General features: G+C 42.0%; 1 protein-coding gene across 1 annotated transcript in view; it reads right to left on the reverse strand.

Moving 5' to 3' along the window:
* The window catches only part of LOC109882699 (PH and SEC7 domain-containing protein 2), a 70,159-nt gene that overhangs the window by 10,003 nt on the left and 48,087 nt on the right, over positions 1-12,069 (reverse strand). The window contains exons 4-10 of the mRNA XM_031791371.1: positions 6,185-6,373; positions 5,731-5,811; positions 5,032-5,189; positions 1,613-1,671; positions 638-727; positions 447-490; positions 71-344 (exon numbers count right to left, since the gene is read on the reverse strand). Of these exons, the coding sequence (XP_031647231.1) occupies positions 71-344; positions 447-490; positions 638-727; positions 1,613-1,671; positions 5,032-5,189; positions 5,731-5,811; positions 6,185-6,373 (895 nt within the window). The remainder of the gene's footprint in view (positions 1-70; positions 345-446; positions 491-637; positions 728-1,612; positions 1,672-5,031; positions 5,190-5,730; positions 5,812-6,184; positions 6,374-12,069) is intronic.

Consider the following 12,069-nt stretch of genomic DNA (forward strand, 5'->3'; position numbering starts at 1 on the left):
AGAGAGAGCGGAGAGAGAGAGGAGAGAGAGAGACACCAGTTATTTTTAACATTGTTTAAATCTCAATAACTGAAGACTCATACATTAAGAAATCCCATGTGTGTGATTCTGTGTGTGTGTGTTGTTGTGTGTGTTTGTGTGTATCCTCACTGCGTTTGCCGTCCATGTCTGCGTGGCTTTTGCGGGTCAGGACACCATGTTTATAGGTGACAGCGTTGAGTAGGATGGGGATGGCGATGAAAGGGTTATTGCCATCCGTTACCCTGGCAACCCCCCTCTTCCCCCCTCCCTCACACTGCTCCTCCACCAGCTCTGATAGACTCTTCCTGAACTCCTCTTCCTCACTGCAATACATCAGATATCAGATATAACATAGGACACACACACGCACATGCACACACGAACAAGCATCATACACACACACACACCTGAGAATGGATACTCACATTGCCCATTCAAGCTTCTCGTTCTTTATTGAATTATACAGCACCTAAACAGGAAGAGGAAATGAAGAAATCAAAATGGTGGGAGAGAAAACTCACATTACACCTCATTGTACTGAATGAACTTCAGAGTCATGTCAACTTTGGAATCTGACTAATTATTACATTAGCAATATTGTCCTAGCATAACACACCTTTAATAGGTCTTTAGGGAAGTCTTTGCCATCATTTAGGCTATCCAGATTACTGATGAACTGCTGGCAAGACATCTTCTTCCCAATGTTCTGGACAAGAGAAACAAAACCACACAGAGAATTAAAGCTAAATACGGTATCTGTTGAGAAACCTTTGAAATATTGACCACTAGGTGTCAGTGCTGTGCAGTTAGGGCGCTAGCTATTCACATCATCATGCACTATGTGTTGATTGGTTACATTACAGCTACAGATATACTGTATACTGTACATGGAGAGACACAGAAGAGGTTAGTGCTAAAAACCACTTACCACCTACGGAGCAGGACAACCAGAGGATACACAGAGGTCACACAAAGGACAGACAGAATGCAGGAGGATATGAGAGGAGAGGAGAAGAAAGGAAGGAGAGAGGGAAAGATTGTGAGAGCGCATGTTAAACACTGGCTAAGAGTTAGTATACTGTGGTATTTAGTAGTAGGAGACAGAAAGAGGAGGCAGAAGGAGACAGAAAGAGGAGGCAGGAGACAGAAAGAGGAGTCAGAAGACAGAAAGAGGAGGCAGGAGACAGAAAGAGGAGGCAGGAGACAGAAAGAGGCAAAAAAGTAGGACAGAGGACAGAGAGAGAGAGAGAGAGAGAGGAGAGATGAGGAGAGAGAGAGGAGAGATGAGAAGGAGAGAGGAGAGGGAAGATGGAGAGAGAGAGAGGAGAGAGAGAGAGACGAGAGCTGAGAGAAGAGAGAGAGAGAGAGAGAGAGAGAGGAGAGAGAGAGAGAGAGAGAGAGGAGCTATGTTGATGCAGCACATCATTTGTAAACAGGTGTTGCCTGGCTTAAGGAGGGGGGGTTATTCTTAAAGACAGCCAAGCTAAAAATATAAATACAATGAGTCGACTGCAGTAGGAGGGATCCTGCCTTTACATTGATTTCCATCCATCTCCACAGATTGTAGGTTTGATAACAGAGCTGTACATACGTGTCCATGTAGATCAGTGTTGAGCAGCATTAGGGCGCAGGTTAACGTATGGGCTCCGTCTGTTGGAAGAAGAAAAGGTGTTTTTGATTGTTATCTAAATGTCATGAGTGACTAGCTTATATTTTGAAGTCTCAACAATACCTGGCATAATACTTTATAATATGCCATTCAAAATGTGAATGTAAGAAATGTCATGTTTTTTAAATGTTTTTTGGGAGAATCTGGTTGGGGCAGCTCCACCTCACGGGCAAAACCTTTTAGTGGCCTACCTCTTGATGACGAAGAGTAAAATGAGCAGCTCTAATGTTAATGTCCTGCAATTCTACACATTTTGCCATGGGGCGTAGAGAAATCATTGCAGTTTTAAAGCACAGTTTTGACAATTCTACACATTTTGCCATGGGGTAGAGAGAACATTCTGTCGTTTTAAAACTCATTTAATGCGATTCTGCTCACTTTGCCATGGGGCAGAGAAAACATAATGTCGTTTTAAAACTCATTTAATGCGATTCTGCTTAATTCGCCATGGGGCAGAGAGAACATTCTGTCGTTTTTAAAACTCATTTAATGCGATTCTGCTCATTTCGCCATGGGGCAGAGAGAACATTCTGTCGTTTTAAAACTCATTTAATGCGATTCTGCTTAATTCGCCATGGGGCAGAGAGAACATTCTGTCGTTTTAAAACTCATTTAATGCGATTCTGCTTAATTCGCCATGGGGCAGAGAGAACATTCTGTCGTTTTAAAACTCATTTAATGCGATTCTGCTTAATTCGCCATGGGGCAGAGAGAACATTCTGTCGTTTTAAAACTCATTTAATGCTATTCTGCTCACTTTGCCATTGAGCGGAACTAAAACTCTATTCTAAAACTCTATTCTAAAGCTAATTTTCTGCCATTCTACACATTTTGCCATGGGATGGAGAGAATCTTTTTCAGTTTCATAGCTAATTCCACACATTTTGCCATGACTTTACAGTGCCATCAGAAAGTTTTCACATCCCTTAACTTTTTCCACATTTTGTTGTGTTACAGCCTGAATTTCAAATAGATTCAATTTAGATTTTTTGTCACACACAATACCCCACAATGTCAAAGCGGAATTATGTTTTTTGGGGAAAAAAAGGCTAATTAATTAAAAATGAAAAGTTGAAATGTCTTGAGTGAATAAGTATTCAACCCTTTTGTTATGGCCTAAATAAGTTCAGGAGTAAAACTTTTAAAAGTCACATATTAAGTTGCAAGGACTCACTCTGTGCGCAATAATTGTGTTTAACATCTCATCTCTGTACCTCACACATATAATTATTTGTAATGTCCCGCAGTCGAGCAGTGAGTTTCAAACACAAATTCAACCACAAAGACCAGGGGGTTTCCAATGCCTCACACCTATTGGTAGATGGGTAAATAAATAACAATTAAAAGCAGACATTGAATATCGACTTGAGTATGGTGAAGTTATTAATTACACTTTAGATGGTGTATCAATAAACATAATCACAAATAAGATTCAGGCGTCCTTCCTAACTAAGTTGCCAGAGAAGAAGGAAACCGCTCAGGAATTTCACCATGAGGCCAATGGTGACTTTAAAATAGTTAGAGTTTAATAGCAGTGATAGGAGAAAACTGAGAATGGATCAACAACATTGTAGTTACTCCACAATACTAACCTAATTGACAGAGTGAAAAGAAGGAAGCCTGTAGGGAATAAAAAATATTCCAAAACACGCATCCTGTTTGCAACAAGGCACTAAAGTAAAACTGCAAAGAATGTGGCAAAGAAATCTACTTTTTGTCCTGAATACAAAGCGTTATGTTTGGGGGAAAATCTAACACAACACATCACTGAGTACCACTCTTCATATTTTCAAGCATGGTGGTGGCTACATCATGTTATGTGTATGCTTGTCATCAGCAATGACTAGGGTGTTTTTTTGTTGATGAAAAGAAACAGAATAGAGGGAAGCACAGGCAAAATCCTAGAGGAAAACCTGGTTTAGTCTGCATTCTAACAGGAAAATTCACCTTTCAGCAGGACAATAACCAGAAATACAAGGCCAAATATACACTGGAGTTGCTTACCAAGACAACATTGAATGTCCTAGTTACAGTTTTGACATACATTGGCTTGGATTTCTGAGAAAGAATTGTAAATGGCTGTCTAGCAATGATCAACATCCAACTTGGCAGAGCTTGAAGAATTTAAAATATATATAATTTGCAAATAATGTACAATCCAGGTGTGCACATCTCTTAAGAGACTTATCCAGAAAGACTCACAGCTGTAATTGCTGCCAAAGGTTCATGCCAACATGTACTGGCTCAGGGGGTTGAATACTTATCTAATCAAGATATATTTGTGTAATATTTTTCATATTTTTTGTTACAAATTTTTGAATTTGTCTTCCACAGAGTATTTTGTATAGATCCATTTTAATCTCACTTTGTAACACAACAAAATGTGGAAAAAGTAAAGGGGTGTGAATACCTTATGAAGGCACTGTATGCCGTGTTAATATGCTATCTGAGTGAGCGTGACCAACAAAGTTCATTGGGACCCCCTGGAAGTCAGGGCCACGTGCCTTGCATACCCGGTCAGTAAATGGGCAATGATAACTACAAGGTTTAGATAGCTGGCTAGACTAACTTACCAAGTAATCTATAAAACTGACATGGGATAATTGAGTGACTGCCAGTGACTGAGATAACAAGAAAAAAACTGCTTATGCACTACCAAATGTTTAAATTGCACCTTGTGAGTTTTACTGTCCTGACTTTCTAAAAAAAGGAATGGGGGTCTGGGCCCCCTAGCGGCCATGAGTCCCTAAGCATATTCTTATGTCGCTTAGTGGCAAGACCCGGCACTGGTTATTCATTCAAGGCAACAAAGCTGTTATCGTCTTGTGATGGAAAATGTTATGTTTGTGCTCTTCTAACAACCAATTTCTGTGTTCGCGCAAGTGATTGATTGAATGAATCTTCACTATCAGTATGTGCAATTTGGCAGTACGCCCAGACCCTTGTTTTGAGAACGAAAATATCTCAGTTTCAAGGTCTCAGTTTAGAGAGAAGTCTCGTGAGGTACTGGTATGAACCAGTATTGGTCGGTCACATGAATGAAGCAAACGTTAATGATGAATTCATTATGAATGATGAATAAGCTATATCATGCAAATATAACTTGTCTGCAGTATATAAGAGAACTAACTAACAGGACTACCCCGGGAGAGCTCCTGATCGACATGTGTACTTGGTGCATTGAGTTGGTTGGAACCTCTCCAGGGTGCTGATAATAAAGAATGATTCATAAAAGATTGACTTTGAGTGTTCCTGTGTAGAATGTCCAAGACAGTCTTCATTTTCATCCTCATCATAGTCTTCACAAGCCTCCCCAACACCCTAATTATAATCATCATCACCATCATCTTCTTCATCATTATCATTCCGTTCGGATATGTCCTTTCCTTCGGGGGCGAGGGCTGTGGGGTTGCAGACACAGAACCTCTTAGAGAAGTGGACCAGGATCCTTTCTCTCTCCTGGGTCTCCCCCATCAGAGGAAAGGCTTTCAGGAAGTTCCTGAGAATTAGGTCAAAGACCAACGAGTGAGAAGGCAGTATTGTTTTCAGGCTAGAATGCAGAGTGTATCTGTCCGTACAGTGATATAGGACATAAGCTACATGCGGAGATCCTCCGTTCACCTACTCAGCGTCTAACAAAGACACGGCGGTTGGAACCAAAAATCTCACATTTGTACTCATCAGACCATTTCTCCATTTCTAGGCTCACATTTATTTTTGAAATTGATAATGGCGTCGTATGTGTGAGGCTAAAGTAGATTAGTACAATACAATGCAGTGCACATTAATTCAGTGTAAACGCAGTGTAAGTGTGGTTCACCACTCCCAATACAAACATGTTCATTTACTCTGGATATCTGCATGCTGTGGTTTAATACATGCATTCAAGACAGTCCCAAATCATGGCATACTGTATTATCGGAGGTGACAGTTGACTGTATAGCAAAATAGAGGCACACTACAGCTCTATACTCAGAGAAATCAGTATTAGGCTAATGTGTTGTGAGCAGTGATGTGAGAATAGTGCTGACTGGGCTTACCTCAGGGCCTTGTCCAATGACAGACCAGAGAAGTCAAAGAAGCTGAGGTACTCTGACGCCACCAGCTGGCTGAACTCATTACTGCATGATGGACAGAGAGAGAAGGGATGAGGGAGGGAGAGAGAGAAAGAGAGAGAGAGAGAGAAAGAGAGAGAAAGAGAGAGAGAGAAGAGAGAGAGAGAGAGAGAGAGAAAGAGAGAGAGAGAGAGAGAGAGAGAGAGAGAGAGGAGAGAGAGAGAGAGAGATCAATATGAAGTTCAAGATGATACAAAATACAATATAAACACTGTGAGACATGCATGTGTATCAGTGACTAACTGAATGACTGTGTGTGTGTAGTCTTGTGTGTTTGGTCTTGTGTGTGTTTGATCTTGTGTGTGTGGTCTTGTGTGTGTGTGATCTTGTGCGTGTGTGTGTGGTCTTGGGGGGGGGGGGTGTATGCCTGAAACCCCACTTCTTTCCCAGGTGGCGTGCCACATCGCAGCGTTTGAAGCCCTCCAGGTAGAACAGGCGCTTGGCAAGGCGTTTGGCGGCGTTACATTCGGCACGGCAACCATTGGCCAGGGTGTCCGTGCTGCCTCTCTCCAGCTGCTCCAGACCGCTCGGCTCTGAGTCCGACAGCACGTCAGTGACGTTGGTATCACTGAGGAGGACGCACACAGGGACATTCAGAGATTAGGACAGACACTCTCCATTAGGACAGACACTCTGAGGTTGACATTGTTAAGAACACAACACACACAGACAGATCTCTGTGGACCAACCAACATGACAGCCTTAGTGAGCTGATAGTATGGCACCTACCTGCCTCACAGAACAGTGCCCTAGCAGGACCACTGACTGGCAGTCATGAAGATGAAAATATAGAATGTTATGATGATATATGGGAGCTATAAACTCCAATTTCAAGACCCTTAATGACATAATGTCCTCTAAAGAAAAACCTGTCCATTTCATTAGACAAGAATAAACAAATAGATACGATAATAAATATACAAAATGTGTGATATTTTATCAACACGAAAGTTACATGGCAAATTAGATATGATTTTTCTCATATAACCCTGATTCAATAATACAAATTCCCTGAAGACACATAAAGATAGAATATCTGAGACAGAGTCCTTATATCTCTCTATCCCTCTAACCAAAAACACATAAAACATCCTAAACAAACAGTACTGAAATAGTAGTAAAAACAAACGTCAAAGGCCTCAATACCAGACCAGGTGTGCTGGTCGACCCTATCATTTTAAGTGTCTCTTTGATATTGTCAACATTCTCTCTATAAACGATCCGGATTGTTCTGCATAATCTAATTAGATCGACTTCATTCATTCCTACATTCAATACGCCTTCGCACGGTAATGTGTCGGTTGCCGTGGACACAACGGGCGGCGGAACCCAGTGTCCTAGGAGGAGAGATGACAGGCACAAATACTACCCCTCCCAGGTTGATGTCTCCTACCTCACAATTACCCACAATCCTCACTGCAGGCAACAACGTGCCTTGAGCACAAGCCTCGCACAAGGATGGAACTATCCCCAAAGGAGACTAGGTACTCATACCTCCCTCTGTACAAGGAAGATGTACTCTTCTTCCCCCAGCTTAAGACAGGCGAGGAGCTATCAACAAAATAATTGCCATTCTATTCATCATTATCTTTCACATGTATGTGCAATTACTGCCCTTCCCAGGTTGATGTCGCCTACATCACAATTACCCACAACCCTCAACTAGGCAACAGCATGCAATGAGCACAAGCCTCACACTATCGCCAAAAGTTGTCCAAACTTGCCCCTAGGCTACAACATATGTGTTTTTTTTATCTTCATATCTTACAGATGCATTTCCCTAAGCGACTCTCCACGTTGGCCACCATGCCTAATCCTAACCACATTTCTGTTCATAAGAAAATTGTGGATCTCCTGAATAATGAACAACTCGTGCCAGCCTGGGAGTCACGGCAGTGAAGACATACAATGTCCATCAACTGCACAACACACAGTCCTAAATTGAACCGTATTCCCTATAGTACTTTTGACCAGGGCCATTTAGAACAAAGATACTGACTCACAGCCACTGGCATTCAATATGGATTTTGACCCTTGATCTTTATCTTGGATGAAGTGAACTACAGTACAGTTCCATGTACCTTTCATTGTAACTATTATGCATTTGAGAAGTCATGAGTAGATTTCCCCTGAATAGTAAGCTCATTTAAAAGTGAATCGGTGTGCGTGTGTGTGTCTGTGTGTGTGTCTGTGTGTGTATGTGTCTGTGTGTGAGCTCATACTTAGAGCATGAGACAGCATGTCTGTGACTCACATAGTAATCTCTCTTTCAGTTGTGCTGTGTGCCATCCAAACCTAGACCAGCAAGGGTGTGTCGGGTGAAGAGCATGAGGGCTGTGTCTGTGTGTGTTTCTGTCTGTCTGTCTGTCTGTCTGTCTGTCTGTCTGTCTGTCTGTCTGTCTGTCTGTCTGTCTGTCTGTCTGTCTGTCTGTCTGTGTCTGTCTGTCTGTCTGTCTGTCTGTCTGTCTGTCTGTCTGTCTGTCTGTCTGTCTGTCTGTCTGTCTGTCTGTCTGTCTGTCTGTCTGTGTCTGAGTGTGTGTGTGTGTGTCTGTGTCTGTGTTAGAAAAAGGGGTGAGTGTGCATGTTATTTATGAGTAGGGGTGTGTGTGTCTGTGTGTTTCATAACTGAGGCTTGTAGCTATACGTGCAATCACTGGCATCCTCTGTGCAATGTCTTGATGGAATAATACCAAGGACTCCAACACAACACTAGTCTAATACACCACTGGATCATTCATAACCTACTGCCCCCTCAGTCTCATTCTGTTATACAGTATACTGCCGTGACACTACAGTATACTGCCGTGACAATACAGTATACTGCCGTGACACTACAGTATACTGCCGTGACAATACAGTATACTGCCGTGACACTACAGTATACTGCCGTGACAACAACTGATAAAGGCATAGGAATTATAGTCACTTTTTTAAAAAGGAAACAGAGCAGCTTGTTAATTCCTAGGGGCATGTTGAACAACGTTGTTGCCAGTCTCCCATAAGAGTGAGCAATATGTAGCAAGGTCAACAGAGATGGTTCAAATGTATTGGGTCAAGAGAGATGGTTCAAATGTATTGGGTCAACAGAGATGGTTCAAATGTATTGGGTCAACAGAGATGGTTCAAATGTGTTCATCCGCGTTACAAACCCATTATAAACTGACTAAAGTTCGAACCATACAGATAATTCATTGTAACGTTTTTTTTTATACGGCATAGTCAATTAGCTATTCTCAAACGTATGGCAATTATACTTCAAGTAGCCACATTTTTCATGAAAGTGTTATTAAACTGTTTAGTGGCAAATCCATGCTTTAGTTGATTTGCAACGGCTGTCAAAACTGTTCCGCTCAATATTGTAATTGCAAATACAGCACACACTCCCGTTTATTCTGAGTCTGACTGACACAAGAAACTTCAGAACAACTTATCTGTGGGCGAAACCATAAAAAATACTTACAGAAGTTCGAGAAGCAAGTCGAAATGACAGTCATATTCCTCTTTCCACATTTTATCTCCCGCGTTCGAGGATGGGAATCAGTGTCAATGAGCGCACGACATCATCCAGCGGTGTTGGATAAAATCCGGCATTAGTCTTCGGCGGTATTTACCCAGAGGCTTAAACAATCAGATTTTCGTCAGTCTTTTCCGACACAAACGGGACTCGAAGCACTGCATGGTTATTACGCGGTTTAAGAGCACATACTTATCTAACTATAGTGTTTGTAGCCTACACAGTGTGAATGGATATTAGATTTTTCCCTTGAAGGTTCTTGGAAGTCTCCCTCAAAAAAGAATGTGAGGGGCGGAGCGACAGACCACACAATCTACCGAATTATGTTCCTAAATCTTGTTAGTACACCCTCACTTCGATGATCATTCAGGTCTGTGCCTAACCCATTACGCCACTCCCTCCCTGGTCTTTTCCAACGGTTGCTATGTTGTGATGCAAAGAAAAGCCTGTTTTCTCATGGCCTAAAGGCCCAGAAACCACATTGTTGACATAACTCTTCAAAATATCAGTCATATTCAAAAAATGTGTCATATGATCATATTCAAAGGCAGGTCCACTTCTACCCTACAGCTATGGTCATTTCCCTCTACAGTGCATTCGGAAAGTATTCAGACCACTTGACTTTTTCTACATTTTGTTGTTACAGTTTTATTCCAAAATTAATTGAATCTTTTTTTTCCCTTCCCTTTTTTTTCCCGTACAATATCCCATAATGACAAAGCAAAAACAGTTGTTTTTAGAAATGATTGCACATTTATAAAATGAAATGAAAACTAAAATAATACATTTGCATAAGTATTCAGACCCTTTCTCAGTACTTTGTTGAAGCACCTTTGGCAGCAATTACAGCCTTGAATCTTCTCGGGTATGACGCTACAAACTTGGCACACCTGTATTTGGGGAGTTTCTCCCATTCTTTTCTGCAGATCCTCTCAAGCTCTGTCGGGTTGGAATGGGAGTGTCACTGCACAGCTATTTTCAGGACTCTCCAGAGGTGTTCGACCAGGTTTAAGTCTGGGCTCTGGCTGGGCCACTCAAGGACATTCAGAGACTTGTTCCGAAGCCACTCCTGCTGTGTGCTTAGGTTTGTTGTCCTGTTGGAAGGTGAACCGTAACCCCAGTCTGAGTTCCTGAGTGCTCCAGAGCAGATTTTCATCAATCATCTGTATGTACCTTGCTCCGTTCATCTTTCCCTCGATCCTGACTAGTCTCCCAGCCCCTGCCGCTGAAAAACATCCCCACAGCATGCTGCTGCAACCACTATGCTTCCCCGTAGGGATGGTATTGGCCAGGTGATGAGCGGTGCCTGGTTTCCTCCAGATGTGACGCTTGGTATTCAGGCCAAAGATTTCAATCTTGGTTTGATCAGACCACAGAATCTTGTTTATTATGGTCTTAGGGTCATTTAGGTGCCTTTTTGGCAAACTCCAAGCGGGCTGTCATGTGCCTTTTACTGAGGAGTGGCTTCCGTCTTTCCTATCTACCACAAAGGCCTATAGCTTGGTTTTTGCTCTGACATGCACTGTCAACTGTGGGACCTTATATAGACAGGTGTGTGCCTTTCCAAATCATGTGCAATCAATTGAATTTACCACAGATGGACTTCAATCAAGTTGTAGAAACATCTCCAGGACGATCAATGGAAACACAATGCACCAGAGCTTAATTTGGAGTTTCATAGCAAAGGGTCTGAATACTTATGTAAATAAGGTATTTAAGTTTTTCAGTATTTCTAACAACTTGTCTTCACTTTGTTATTATGGGGTATTGTGATGTCATTATGGGGTATTATGGGTAGATTGATGAGGAAAACGATTAATGTAATCAATTTTAGAATATTTCTGTAACGGAACAAAATATTGAAAAATAATACTTTCTGAATGCACTGTATTTGGCCCTAGTGTTGTGTATTGTGTTGCCAACCATCTCTGACTCACCCTCCAAAAGCAGAAGAAGACGTGGACTGGTGGCATTGTGATAAGTATAGATAACTGGCACACACACACACACACACACACACACACACACACACACACACACACACACACACACACACACACACACACACACACACACACACACACACACACACACACACACACACACACACACACACACACACACACAGTGGCAGATATTAATCATCTACTCTGACACATCAATACCTACTCCCTCTGTTTTTAAATTCCTCCTTCTAATCTTGAGGAATCGTGGAGACAAAAATAAAGTGACAAGGGGAGGACAAACAGACAGAGGAGGGGAGAGAGGGAGGTGGGGGATAGAGAGACCGATAAGGTAGGACAAAGAGAAGAGAATAGGCACCTGGGACCCTTATCTAGACTAGACCTTATAGACAGCCATTGAAAGCTCGACAGCCATGATGTGACAGGACCACAATAGGCCCTGATCACTAAGCTAGCAGGAAACAGGATGTTGTCATCAACATTGTGATGCAAGTCACTGACAAGGATTCTAGTGAAGAAAGTGTTTATATAAGGCAGTCTGGTCTCACAGAGTTTCAGCCCCCCAGCTCTATCTGACTTCTCAAATGGCCACCACATTCTAACATTTCACGAACATCAGCATTCCTTTCTAGCAGGCATCATAGGCCCGTGAACTCAATCATGACGTCAAACGATTGCAACGCAACCTCCAAAAGGAATACTTTGGAATCTGGGTTGAACGTTTATGACATATTTATGAGCTCTCACTCCAAATGTTAAATATACTCCTGCAACCTCTAGAAGAAC

The sequence above is a fragment of the Oncorhynchus kisutch genome, linkage group LG15 (assembly GCF_002021735.2).
Source record: "Oncorhynchus kisutch isolate 150728-3 linkage group LG15, Okis_V2, whole genome shotgun sequence".
Taxonomy (NCBI): Eukaryota; Metazoa; Chordata; class Actinopteri; order Salmoniformes; family Salmonidae; genus Oncorhynchus; species Oncorhynchus kisutch.